General features: G+C 43.9%; 1 protein-coding gene and 1 non-coding gene across 2 annotated transcripts; one reads left to right on the plus strand and one right to left on the minus strand.

Annotated features, from left to right (window-relative positions):
- Positions 1 to 7,773: 7,773 nt before the first annotated feature.
- Positions 7,774 to 7,847, plus strand: TRNAT-AGU (transfer RNA threonine (anticodon AGU)). Its single transcript has one exon. It is a non-coding gene; the product is annotated as a tRNA-Thr (tRNA).
- A 600-nt stretch (positions 7,848 to 8,447) lies between these two features.
- Positions 8,448 to 13,473, minus strand: LOC123169686 (DNA-directed RNA polymerase III subunit RPC8). The gene is made up of 8 exons (XM_044587562.1): positions 13,139 to 13,473; positions 11,729 to 11,887; positions 11,509 to 11,604; positions 10,775 to 10,862; positions 9,300 to 9,363; positions 9,094 to 9,163; positions 8,930 to 9,019; positions 8,448 to 8,798 (listed from the first exon to the last, which is right to left on the minus strand). Exons 2-8 carry the CDS (start codon positions 11,837 to 11,839, stop codon positions 8,685 to 8,687), a joined length of 633 nt encoding a protein of 210 aa, XP_044443497.1. The 5' UTR covers positions 11,840 to 11,887; positions 13,139 to 13,473; the 3' UTR covers positions 8,448 to 8,684.
- Positions 13,474 to 14,025: the final 552 nt, after the last annotated feature.

The following is a 14,025-nucleotide window of genomic DNA, read 5'->3' on the forward strand; positions in this document are numbered from 1 at the left end:
AATTTGAAACATGAGGTGTTCTTTGATTGTCATCCTTATGAGTGGCGGTCGGGGACGAGCGATGGTCTTTTCCTACCAATCTATCCCCCTAGGAGCATGCGCGTAATTCTTGGTTTTTGATGACTTGTAGATTTTTGCAATAAGTATGTGAGTTCTTTATGACTAATGTTGAGTCCATGGATTATACGCACTCTCACCTTTCCATCATTGCTAGCCTCTGCGGTGCCGTGCATTGCCCTTTCTCACCTTGAGAGTTGGTGCAAACTTCGCCGGTGCATCTGATACGTCTCGAACGTATCTATAATTTATGAAGTATTCATGCTATTATATTATCTGTTTTGGATGTTTATGGGCTTTATTATGCGCTTTTATATGGTTTTTGAGACTAACCTATTAACCTAGAGCCCAGTGCCAGTTTCTGTTTTTTTCCTTGTTTTAGAATATCGCAGAAAAGGAAAACCAAGCAGAGTCCAATTGACCTGAAACTTGACGGAGCTTATTTTTGGACCAGAAGAAGGCCATAGAGTAAAAGATTTGGGCCAGAAGAGTCCCGGGCTGCCCACGAGGGTGGGAGGCGCGCCCACCCCCCTAGGCGCGCCCCCCTACCTCGTGGACAGCCTGGAGACCCCCCTGAGTTGTTCTCGACGCCAAAACCTCTTATATATACAGAAACCTCCGGGAATTAACCTAGATCGGAAGTTCCACCACCGCAAGCCTCTGTAGCCACGAGAAATCAATCTAGGCCCTCTCTGGCACCCTGCCGGAGGGGGCCATCATCACCGGAGGCCATGGAGGAGGATCTCGGAGGGGCCATCATCGCCATGAAGGCCAAGGACCAGAGGGAGAACCTCTCCCCATCTAGGGGGGAGGCCATGGTGGAGGAAGCACAAGGGGGGAACCTCTCCTCCTCTCTCTCAGTAGCGCTAAGGGAGTCCTGGACTAAGGGGTCCTCGGGCGTCCGGCCTGTTATCCTTTGGGCCGGACTGATGGCTGTGAAGACATGAAGGCCGAAGACTATACTCGTGTCCGGATTGGACTTTCCTTGGCATGGAAGGCAAGCTAGGCGATCAACTATGAAGATTCCTTCTTATGTAACCGACTCCATGTAACCCTAGATCCCCCCCCCCCCCCGGTGTCTATATAAACCGGAGGGCGTAGTCCGGATAGGTGAATACTCATTACCATAGTCATACAGGCTAGACTTCTAGGGTTTAGCCATTACGATCTCGTGGTAGATCAACTCTTGTAATACTCATATTCATCAAGATCAATCAAGCAGGAAGTAGGGTATTACCTCCATAGAGAGGGCCCGAACCTGGGTAAACATCGTGTCCCCCGTCTCCTGTTACCATCGATCCTAGATGCACAGTTCGGGACCCCCTACCCGAGATCCGCCGGTTTTGACAACGACAGGCATCGGAGTGCCATCGGGAGGGGAATCATCGCCGCGGTGATCGTCTTCATCAACATCACCATCATCATCACCATCCTCATCTGTTTTACGCGGTCCACTCTCCCGCACCCTGCTGTAATCCCTACTTGAACATGGTGCTTTATGCCACATATTATGATCCAATGATGTGTTGCCATCCTATGATGTTTTGAGTAGATATCCTTTGTCTTTGGGTTGATTGATGATCTAGATTGGTACGAGTTGTATGTTTTATTTTGGTGCTATCCTATGGTGCCCTCCGTGTCGCGCAAGCGTGAGGGATTCTCGCTGTAGGGTGTTGCAATACGTTCATGATTCGCTTATAGTGGGTTGGTGAGTGACTGAAACACAAACCCGGGTAAGGGGGTTGTTGCGTATGGGAATAAAGAGGACTTGATGCTTTAATGCTATGGTTGGGTTTTACCTTAATGATCTTTAGTAGTTGCGGATGCTTGCTAGAGTTCCAATCATAAGTGCATATGATCCAAGTAGAGAAAGTATGTTAGCTTATGCCTCTCCCTCATATGAAATTGCAATGACGACTACCGGTCTTGTTAACAATTGCCTAGGACAATTCCGCACACCGATCCATCATTATTCCACACTCGCTATTTATAATATTTAGTAATATATTCTAACTTTATGATAACAGCACCTACTTTTATATTTTAGCTCTCCGACACCAGACAAATTTATCCTCTTCATACCCACAACATAGTTTTATTTCTCGTTGCTAGTTGGAAGCAAACGTTCGGTGTACGTAGAGTCGTATCAGTGGCAGATAGGGCTTGAGAGAGTATTGATCTTATCTTTAGCTCCTGTGGGTTCGACACTCCATACTTATCACTTCCACCTTTGGAAATTGCTACGGTGATTCCCTGCACTTGGGGATTATCAAGCTCTTTTCTGGCGCCGTTGCCGGGGAGCAATAGCGTGGGGTTGATATTCTCGTGTATGCTTGTTTTCTTTCTTCACTAAGTAGATTTTGTTTTTCCTTTTTGTTTCTGTTTAGTTGTGGGTGAAACATACAAAAAAATTAAAATAATGAAAATACCAAAAAAAATATTTGTCTCTCATGCCTAAAAAGTTTTTCAAAAAGAGAAGTGATTGGAAAGTTATGAATTGAAGAAGTGAGGGTCGACCTTGAGCACTTGTGTTCATGCTCACGGAAGCAATGTAGAATTTTTCATGGAAGTTTCTCTGTAAATAATTATCCCCTTGTATATATCCATTGTATTATAAAAATAATGTGCCAAGCTTTGGTTTTAGGATGATTAGATTGCTTGTTTACTATGTGCAGAAAAAAAACAGAAACTTTGGCTGTAGTGCGTGATTTTACATTTTATACTGGAAGGTCAAATGGGTCTGAAACTTTTTGCACATTACTTCCGTACAAAATTTTCAAATTGTCAAATTTATTTCATAATTTTTGGAGTTACAGAAGTTTGCTAAACTTCTATATTACTACAGACTGTCCTGTTTAAGACAGATTCTGTTTTCGATGCATTGCTTGCTTGTTTTGATGAAACTATCGATTTCTATCAGTGGATTAAGCCATGGAAAAGTTATATTACAGTAGCTATAATGCAAAAACAAAATATGAGTTGATTTGCAACAGTACTTATAGTAGTGATTTGCTTTGTTATACTAACGGATCTCACAAAGTTTTTGTTAAAGTTCTATGTGGATGAAGTGTTCGAAGATCGAGGAGCTATCAATATGAGAAGAACAAAGAGAGGCAAGAGTTCAAGCTTGGGGATTCCCAAGGCACCCCAAGTAAATATTTAACAGGATACTCAAGCATCTAAGCTTGGGGATGCCCCGGTTGGCATCCCATCTTTCTTCTTCAACAATTATCAGTATACCTCGGTTTTTGTTTTGTTCACATGATTTGTGTCCTTTGTGTTTTTCTTTTTCTTTAAGAACCATGCTAGTATAAGATAGCCTTTCATTGATTTATAGAATACTTCATGTGCTTCACTTATATCTTTTAAGTACGATCTTATAGAATTGCTCTTTGTGCTTCACTTAAATCTTTTTAGTATGGTTTTATAGAATGCTTCGTGTGCTTCACTTATATATATTGAGCTTGGATATTGGTTAGTCTATATTAATTGTAGAATGCTCCGTGAACTTCACTTATATCTTTTGGAGTATGAATAATACTATCATCTAAAGCGGGTTTGGAAGAGTGTCAACTTTAGTAACTAGTGATCCCGCTATTCCGAATGAGAAGAATTTTGCTTATGTGGAGAGTAAAAAAAATTCTATGCTTGTAGATCATGAAAAAAATGCTTTATGTGATGGTTACATTGTTGAATTCATTCATGATGCTACTGAAAATTATTATGAGGGAGGAATATATGCTTGTAGGATATCAAGTTTCCTCTCTATGTGCTTAAAGTTTTGAAGTTATACTTGTTTTGCCTTCCTATGCTAGTTGATTCTTGCTCTTATAAATTATGTGTTCACAAAATCCCTAGGCATAGGAAGTGAGTTAGATTTAAATGTGCTAGCCATATTCTTCATGATGCTCTCTTTATGTTTCAATTCTTATCTTTTATGTGAGCATCATTGAAATCATCATGCCTAGCTAATAGGCATTAAAGAAAAGCGCTTGTTGGGAGACAACCCAATATTTACCCTTACTGTTTTTGTGTGTGTACATAATTAAGCTACTGTAGTAATCATGTTTTATAGCTTTTGTTTCAATAAAGTGAGAAGTAAGACCTTTGGGAACACTTGGGTGAAAGTTAATGTGATCTTGCTGTAAAAAAAACAGAACCTTTGCGCTCACGAGATTAGCTACCATTTTTTACAGAAGAGTGCTTTTGAGTTGATTATTTTTGCAGAAGATTAATAGACCTTCCCTGCTGTCTGGACCTCTTTTCCTTTGTGGTACCTTGGCCTTCCTGATACGTCTCCAACGTATCTATAATTTTTTATTGTTCCATGCTATTATATTATCTGTTTTGGATGTTTAATGGGCTTTATTATGCACTTGTATATTATTTTTGGGACTAACCTATTAACCGAAGGCCCAGTGCAAATTGCTGTTTTTTGCCTATTTCAGTGTTTCGCAGAAAAGGAATATCAAACGGAATGAAACCTTCGCGAGGATCGTTTTTGGAACAAACGCAATCCAAGAGACTTGGAGTGGACGTCAAGGAAGCAACGAGGAAGCCACAAGGCAGGAGGGCACGCCCCCCACCCTCGTGGGCCCCTCATGGCTCCACCGACCTACTTCTTTCACCTATATATACTCATATACCCTGAAAGCATCCAGGAGCACCACGAAACCCTATTTCCACCGCCGCAACCTTCTGTGCCCGTGAGATCCCATCTTGGGGCCTTTTCCGGCGCTCCGCCGGAGGGGAATCGATCACGGAGGGCTTCTACATCAACACCATAGCCTCTCTGATGATGTGTGAGTAGTTTACCATAGACCTTCGGGTCCATAGTTATTAGCTAGATGGCTTCTTCTCTCTCTTTGGATCTCAATACAAAGTTCTCCTCGATCTTCTTGGAGATCTATTCGACGTAATTCTTTTTGCGGTGTGTTTGTCGAGATCCGATGAATTGTGGGTTTATGATCAAGATTATCTATGAACAATATTTGATTCTGCTCTGAATTCTTTTATGCATGATTTAAATATCTTTGCAAGTCTCTTCGGATTATCAGTTTGGTTTGGCCTACTAGAGTGATCTTTCTTGCAATGGGAGAAGTGCTTAGCTTTGGGTTCAATCTTGCGGTGTCCTTTCCCAGTGACAGTAGGGGCACCAAGGCACGTATTGTATTGTTGCCATCGAGGATAAAAAGATGGGGTTTATATCATATTGCTTGAGTTTATCCCTCTACATCATGTCATCTTGCCTAATGCGTTACTATGTTCTTATGAACTTAATACTCTAGATGCATGCTGGATAGCGGTCGATGTGTGGAGTAATAGTAGTAGATGCAGAATCGTTCCGGTCTACTTGTTACGGACATGATGCCTATATACATGATCATGCCTAGATATTCTCATAACTATGCACTTTTCTATCAATTGCTCGACAGTAATTTGTTCACCCACCGTAAATTATGCTATCTTGAGAGAAGCCACTAGTTAAACCTATGGCCCCCGGGTCTATCTTCCATCATATTAATCTCCCGCCAACGTGCTATTTCTGCCGCCGTTTATTTTGCAATCTTTACTTTCCAATCTATACAACAAAAATACCAAAAATATTTATCTTATTATCTTTATCAGATCTCACTTTTGCAAGTGGCCGTGAAGGGATTGACAACCCCTTTATCGCGTTGGTTGCAAGGTTCTTGATTGTTTGTGCATGTACGAGGGACTTGCGTGTTGTCTCCTACTGGATTGATACCTTGGTTCTCAAAAACTGAGGGAAATACTTACGCTACTTTGCTGCATCACCCTTTCCTCTTCAAGGAAAAACCAACGCATGCTCAAGAGGTAGCACTTCCTCTTTCAGTCACGAGGCTAAAGTGCATCCATTTTCAGTACCTTGAGGACAAGATTGCGGGCAAGCTCCCACCTTGGTCGGCTATGCATGTGGCTGCCCTTGGACACATCATTTTGGTCAAAGTGGTCCTCACGGCCATAGCAATCTATCATCTAACACCTCTAGATATCCCAGTTGAAGTTCGGAAGAAAATCGATAGCCTGAGACATGCCTATATTTGGGCAGGCTACGACAAGGTGTCAGGCGGCAAATGTAAGGTTAACTGGAATCTAGTCTGCAAGCCCAAGATTTATGGCGGCCTGGGTGTGCTAAACCTCAAGAAATTTGCGACCACTCTTTGACTTCACTGGCTTTGGTTCGAGTGGGCCGACCCCCTAATACTTGGGCCGGAATGGAGACACCCTGTAGTGATGCTGACAGAGATCTATTCGCGTCATTCACAACTGTGACCATTGGTGATTGCAAAAAGGCAAAATTCTGGGAATCGTCATGGCTTAATGGTCTCCGACCCAAAGATGTCGCGCCCAAAATCTTTGAGATATCTAAAAGGAAGGCGTGTTTGGTCAGCAAGGCTCTTGACCACAACTTCTGGATAAAGGCAGATCGACACTAGTCAGGGCCTCTCTTTGACCCATATCCAGGAGTTCGCCACTCTTTGGTGGATGCTACAAGATGTTACTGTCAGCCTGGACAGGAAGGACATGATACATTGGAAATTCACTTCTAGTGATGAATATTCTGTGGCCACCGCTTACATGGCGTAGTTTGTGGGACAAGTTCTCAGTCCGACCTCTACCACGATCTAGAAGACTTGGGCTCCGCCAAAGTGCAATTTTTTTTGCTTGGTTGATCATTCAAAATCGCGTTTGGACGGCCGATCAGTTGAAACTGCAGGGATGACCGAATTGCGGCCTATACCCCCTTTTGCAAGTAGATTCAGGAGTCAGCTGCTCACCTTCTCTTCCAGTGTAGATCCACCGCCCAAGTTTGGAATGAAATTATCGCTTGGCTTGGCATTCACGACCAATCTACGGCGGCTTGGCGGCACGAGGTCTCCATTCATGATTGGTGGCTCAAAACGATCATCTCTAGAGGCCACATCAAGAAGGCGATTATCTTGATTATAATGCTTGTCTCGTTAAAAATTTGGAAGGAGCGAAATGGGAGAGTGATCCGCAACATGGCCACCCCGACCATCGTCGTCGCTGCAAAAATCAAAGAGGAGGTCCATCTTTGGATGCTGGCTGGAGTCAGTCATGTGAGTACTCTTATGTCGCGAGAGTAGTCTTTTTCCTTTGTTTTTGCCGTTTTGCGGCTTATGTCTAAACCTTCTTCTTAATCTTAATTAATGAAATGGAAGTCTCTTGCCTTGCTTATAAAAGAAAAGGACAACGCTCCTGGCGCCAGGTCGCCGGTTGCCGGCGAGAAGGACGACACGGCAAATTTCTTTTGCAGTTTGGCAGCTTCTGCCCGTGGTGTTCCACCATGCAGATCACCACGAAGCGTATCTGGCTTTATTGTCTGGCTATTCCGTGTGTTTCGAGGGTAGTTAATTAAGCTGGATGTAAGTATGTAATGGTTATATTAGAGAGGCACACGCAGTTCATCCACATCTATAATTTCAAGATCTTTTTGCACTTTTGAATTGGCTAAAGCGGCCCTCTCTGAAATGAATTCCAGAACAGGAAGTACTGACCGATCCAAATAACAACAATAGCCAGTTTAATTTTTTAGCAGTACAATACATTGTCACCAAAATGACAAGTGGTTTTGGACAGGACAATGATGTTGCTACAGTGATGCTTGCCAGGATCCGTTGGATCAGTGTAGACTAATATTATGTATAAACCCGAAGCAATTTCATCACAGCTTTCATAGCTCAGTTGGTTAGAGCACCCGTTTAGTAAGCGGGAGGTCTTGAGTTCAACTCTCAATGAAAGCACTATACTTTTTAGAAAATCATGGTTCCCTCTCGTTTGCTTTTCTTCTGTATAAAATCATAAGTTTTTTCTTTTGCGTTTTCTACTTGCACAACTTTTTTTTATATGCTTTTCTTTAGACGTCTATTTGCTGGTTATCATGTTTCATAAGAAGGGGAGCCGTGTGGTGCTCTCTCTACTCTTGCCGATGTCAAAATGAGGCAGTTCTGATGTACTCCCTCGATTTCATATTAGTCATCGCTGATGCAGATGTATCTAGATATATCCGTTTTAGCAACAACTAATATGGAATGCGAGGAGTAGAAGTTATCCATATGAGCATGTACCCCTCTGTTTCCGACGTACTACTATTTGTTTGCACCCTGTCTCCAGTCAAAACATAATTCGGATTTTTATCAGTTGTGAACTGGAAGGAACCTGTCCAGTTGACTGCCGCCATGATGACTGTCTCCTCTGATTGCTCTCTGCCCCTCTCGTGAAAATGGAGGTTGTAAAAATAGATCTTGGTGGTCATTATTATCAACTACTCCCTCCGTCCCATAATATAAGAACGTTTTTGACACTAGTGTCAAAAACGTTCTTATATTATGGGACGGAGGGAGTAGGAAATAGCCAGCGATTGTTGCAAGTTCAACTAGGATGAGATGTCTCATAGTGCCCTATGTTTTCCACTTCAAAATCTGACCATTCTTCTTTGCTTGCTTGCTTGTTAGTGTTACCACAAACTGTGCAGCAGCAGATCATCAATTCCTAACAGCCATTACAAGTTTCTAGCATGCCACCTAGCTTATGGTCTAAATTTCTAGTTACACAAAGAGTTACCAGAAACAACTTTGCTGCTATTGCTCTTGCTCTTCCTCACCGTCACCATCGCCCTCACCCTCTTCCTCTTCCTCGCCCTCTTCTGCCACCCACCAAGCAAGAAGGCCAAGACCATCTCCTTTAATACTTCCCTGTAAAAGGGTTAATTTACTCCAATTAATCAGCTATGCAGCCATCGGCAGATGCATTCAAGTTTGCTGTGCTGCCGGTGCAGTGCACGCTGTATCTCTATATGATAATACACACAAGGAAGAAGACATACATTGATCTGCATTGGAGCAAATGGCTTGTCATCCTCCTTTTGCTCAACTGGTATAGGTGGGTATTTTATGCTAGACGCCAAGAATCGTATCTGCATAGAGATTAGGATGGTCGTAAGCCTTTTTGTGGTTAGTGACTATGAAATGGTAATTGCTTGGGATTAACCTCATCATCAATGTCAAGATGAAGTTCATCACCATCTTCAGTCTTCAACGCCCACCTACCATCTTCCCCCCTGGATACATATGAACAAAGAAATGAGACACAATATGACCTGGAGATAAAATGGTAAATAAACCACACCTCAATTTGCAAATAATACTAGAGGCCTGTGTACTGCAAAATAAAATCCAAACAGATCAATGTGTTACCTCACTGTGCCAAACTGCATCAAGTGTCCCGGGATGCATATATCGGTGAAAAAATCAAGTGAAACTGAACAAGGAAAACAGTATAGCAGTTAAAGCCCACCATTTTGCGGGTACAGCTTCACAAATGTCAAAGAATTACATACTAATAGCATTTTTAATAGTTCCCGGAACAGGATGGGAGCATGGATCATTTAAATCTTGTGGGCATACAAAGTACCAATACTCCAACATAGTTGAAAAGAGGAAGAAACATGTCAGCAGGAGTCAATTAAATGTACATGCTTACAAGAAAATGAAATCCGGGAGTCTACAATGAAATACTAAGCTTAGTTTATTTTTCTAAGAAAATTGCGAAAAGTTCCCCTGCAGAATGTTGTATACTTTGAGCGTTTTCTAAGAATTTCCCAATTTTATTGATGTAAAGAAATTCGAAATTCTGTAGACAAAGGAGAACTAGTGGGGCCAAGTGTCATAGAGAGAGGAGAGAAAAGATAAGGTTGTCAGGCAACCATGGAGACCTAGTAAAGGGGGATCGATCCAATCCCCACTCCAGGCTTGGTGCGAGTCGTGCGGCGGCCGCTGTGCAGCGGTGGCATGCTCCATCTAAGTCAGCCACCTTCTCTCCTTGAGGAACACAGAATTGGATCATCAAGTTCCTTCCAGTTCAACTCAGTGTGCAGCAACAAGTTGGTGTCCGATCTTGTGCTCGCATGCTTGGCCTGTACGCGAGTGTTGGCTTTGAGCAGCGACAGCTCCTCGATTCCTCAATTCGGTGTGCCCCGGTTCGTGGAGCAGCATTGTATCTCCGAGGGTTCGCCAACAACTCCGCAATACAGCGGCGTAAAGGTTTTCTGGGACAGTGTCAACCTGACGTGGCTTGCCTCATCGACACAACAGCTTCGAGTGTTGTCGACGGAAGTGATTATTCTTGTTTATTCTACTTGCTATCTCAATGATTTAACTAGTTTGTTGAGTTTGACCTGCAACTAGAATTTATTTGAGAGCAAGTGGATAGTTGCAACTGCTAGTACTATATAGAACAGAACTTCAGAACCTGGTGCGTGCCTCTGTTCTTGCTTAATATCTGCACTTGACTTGCTTAGTAGTGTTCATCTCATCACTGCTATTTATCCTTTGTAAGGAATAACAATCTACTTGTTGGTAGAAATTTTAAAGGCACTAGAACTGAATTTATCTCTGATTAGTGACATCCGCAAGATGACAGTGAGCACAGGTTTGGTTAATCAAGTAATTCATGTATATAATTTTGGTAGTTGCTCTGAATTTTTTAACAGTAACCCGTATGTAATTTTATGAACATATTATCATTGCTTTTGAACTAGGATTTAATATTCTGAATAATTTGCTGAAACTGCGTATATTTCAACAAAAATAGACATGAATTCAGAAAGGGGTTACAGCTGGTTGTAAACCAATTAGCAAACAAAAGGCCAATGAGAAAATAACTAAGTCACCTTGTAAACCCTTCTCATCATATCCGCTGATCTTCCCAACAAGAACCTCCCCAATAAAGGGCCTGAACATCAATAACCTAAAGGAAACCTGTCCAGGATGGGGAAAATGAAGGGAACATAAACATGAACTGCAAAATGTGTAAAGCCTCGAATTACAAGGTCGCAAAAGTTGTACTAACAGCAATGCTGGAAGATAGTGCATCCATGGTACAAGTTTGGCATGCTATCTATAATGAGTCATTCACAACGAGTAGCACACTACCTAGGAAAAGACAAGACTACGCACTTGAGGCAGAGAAATAATCAGCATTAACTTACAGCAAGGCAAACTGGAATAGTCGGTTAAATAAGTACAGATTGGGGGAACTACTCCTGTTCAAAACTCTAGTTTTTTTAAACTGCTATTGAACAGTTTAATCTCAAGAGACAAACTATCTTAGTGATCAACATATTGTATTAATCCCAAAAGTTCCAGTTCTATGTAAGCACAACAATCAAATGCTAAGCACTACTAAAAAAGGCCCCGGGGTAACTACATGAACACCAGTGATAAACTGCACAGGAAAGAACTAAAAACATACTGGAATTTTAGGTATTCAACTCAATTGAACAAACAACAATGTAGTCACCCTTAGGCCTTGACCTTGTACAAAATACAGAGCATACACTAAACAACATACAATATCTCACATCCCTTAACAGATAATGAATGGCAAAATGATAGCACAAATTACTTTATACGTCGAGCAGCCCTCTCCTGGAAAGATGAATCCACCTTCAACGGCAAGGATGTCATAGACGGACACGCAGAGCCCGAGATTTACAACCACCTGCAGTACAAGTCCAAACACAGATTGCGAAATACAATTAAGAACAATCGAGTGGAACAGAATTCCAGTAATGTAAACAAAATCTTGCCATGCACTGGTGATATTGTGACCAAGTTCACACCACCTTATCCAGGAAGAGCCTCTCGAGTTCGGCCTTGATGGCGTCGACGAGAGGGCGATTCAGCAAGTGCGGAGGCATCGGCAGGTTGTGCTCGATCTGGCTCAGAACAAACATCCTTCACGTACAGTACCGGAGCCAGGAAAATATTAAAGCCTGGACAAGCTGCAAGAAGAAATGTCTAATCATGATCTACCTAACAAGCCACCAATGCATAATTTAAAATTGAGAGCCGCAACCGTTGCATATTTGAAACAGATATAAGCTACAGCGTTGAGAGCCACATATCCACAATACTTTCAAAGTAAAACAGGGAAACACCAAGTAAATGTTCATAAAAGATAAACCGAATTGAGTGAACCTATGAGTACATCAAATAATTGCCTATTTTGACTGAATTTTCAGCACCAGAACTGATATAAACAAACTAATGGGATAATTGATGATTGTTCCAAAAGTAGACATATTTCCCTAAGTTGGTATGCGTTCTTTACTCAAAATGTCTGTCCACTTCTTTAATGATTGAAGTTCTTTTCAATGAAATTCAATCACTTAAACTCTTAGTTTATTTATAATTAATCTGGTTAGAAGGAAACAATTTGAGGAAGGTGCAGGCGGTACTTCATACTCAAGTACCCTACACCCTATACACAACTATACTTTAGTCCTCTACCATATACACTCTCTAGTCTCTACTCTTTACCGACTCTACTGGGAGACAATCCTGGATGGGCAAAAGTCTATAAACCAGTCATTCTCCTAGTCGGTTACCAGTATGGACTGAAAGTTTCCAGTGCAGTTCATCTTACCAGAGTCGTCGATGCTTCCACTCGCTCCGCCACACGTCCCCCACGTGTCGCGCCGTAGGGACAGCAACTTCCCAACCAATGCGCGCCTGACCTCCACCTCCCTCCTCTACTCTACTGTCGCCGCCGAAACTCCACCCCCCCCCCCCCCCCCCCTCTCTCCTGCTTATGGCAGTGGCTGAAGTCCAACAAAAGAATGGGAACACACCACTTGGAGGCAACGAGAAAGTAAGAGCATCTCCAGCAGGAGGCCCTAAAGGCCTAGTAGGGCTACCCCTACTTTTGAGCCCCAAAAAAATCCCCCAACTCCAGCAATTGCCCATATTTCTCAGCCCCTACTTCTTTTTTTATCTCTATATTCAGAAATCCCATCGTATACGCAGAAATATTGCATCGCGTATGCACATCATCAATTTGAACATATATGCCCTCACAAATTCCATAATGTGTGCATAAAAATTCCATCACATATTCACCAACAGATTTATAATCAAATTCACATGCGCAAAAATTCAACCGTATATGCATATACAGTATACGGTACACAGGAAAATTGCATCATATAGAATCAATCCACCATGAACTTGAAAAAGAAAAGGGAAAGCCTTACCTCGGGAGGGTTCTGCAACTGTCTGGGGAGGCGACAGGGAAGAGATGGCGGACGGGGGAGGCGTGGCGGGGAGAGATGGGGTTCGGGAGGCAGGCTGCGAACCGCGGAGGAGTGACGGCTGGTGGAGGTGGTGCGGCGGCCGGCGGCTGTGCGAGGCGGTAGGGATAGACGCACCGACAGAGGGAGAGATGGGGACGGGGAGGAGGGCGTCGGCGAGCTCCGGCGGAGGTGGACGGTGTCGCGGTCGCCGCCACCTGGGGAAAGAGTGCGGGGTGGGAGCGCGGGAGCTCGGGTGGGCGAGCGCGGGCGCTGAAAAGAAAACTGAGAGCATCTCCAGCCGCGCCCCCAACACGCCCTCGCCAAGCGTTTTTACCGCGCCGGCGTCGAAAAAACGGCTCAGTCATCCCAGAAGCCCGTTTTTCGCCGGCTCGGGCCGAATCTGGTGCCGGTGGACCCAGGCAGAACCTGGCGCTCGGGGGCGCCTGGGGCGCCGGCACAAGCGAAAAGGCGCGCGTGGGCCCGCCCTGTCGGCGAGTTGAGCGCCTCTTCCCGCCATTTCTCCCCGCTTTTCCCCCAGTTCCCTCCCATTTTCTCCTTTCCTCCCGCCATTCTCTCTCCCGCTCGCCTCCCAGCCGGCCGCCATGGCACCGAAGAAGTACGTCGTCCCCCGCGTCGCGGCAACTGCGACCGCCTCCGTCGCCTAGCCGAAGCAAAGGAAGCCGAGGGCGCCGCCGTCCAAGCCGCCGGGCATGACAAACGCCGATTGGAGGGTAGAAGTACAGCGACGGGAGGCCGTCACCGCCGACCGGCGGAACAGGGCCCTCGCCAAGAAGGCCCGTGACAACGCGGCACGCGCGGCTGCGGGTGCCGCTTCCGCGGACCAGGCC

This window comes from Triticum aestivum, chromosome 7D (genome assembly GCF_018294505.1).
Source record: "Triticum aestivum cultivar Chinese Spring chromosome 7D, IWGSC CS RefSeq v2.1, whole genome shotgun sequence".
Lineage (NCBI taxonomy): Eukaryota > Viridiplantae > Streptophyta > Magnoliopsida > Poales > Poaceae > Triticum > Triticum aestivum.

Coding starts and splice junctions, on each gene's coding strand:
- LOC123169686 (XM_044587562.1), bottom strand. CDS start 11,839: ATGTTTGTTCTGAGCCAGATCGAGCACAACCTGCCGATGCCTCCGCAC. Junction 11,605..11,728: donor AGAGGCTCTTCCTGGATAAG/GTGGTGTGAACT, acceptor CTTGTACTGCAG/GTGGTTGTAAATCTCGGGCT. Junction 8,799..8,929: donor TTGCTCCAATGCAGATCAAT/GTATGTCTTCTT, acceptor ACCCTTTTACAG/GGAAGTATTAAAGGAGATGG.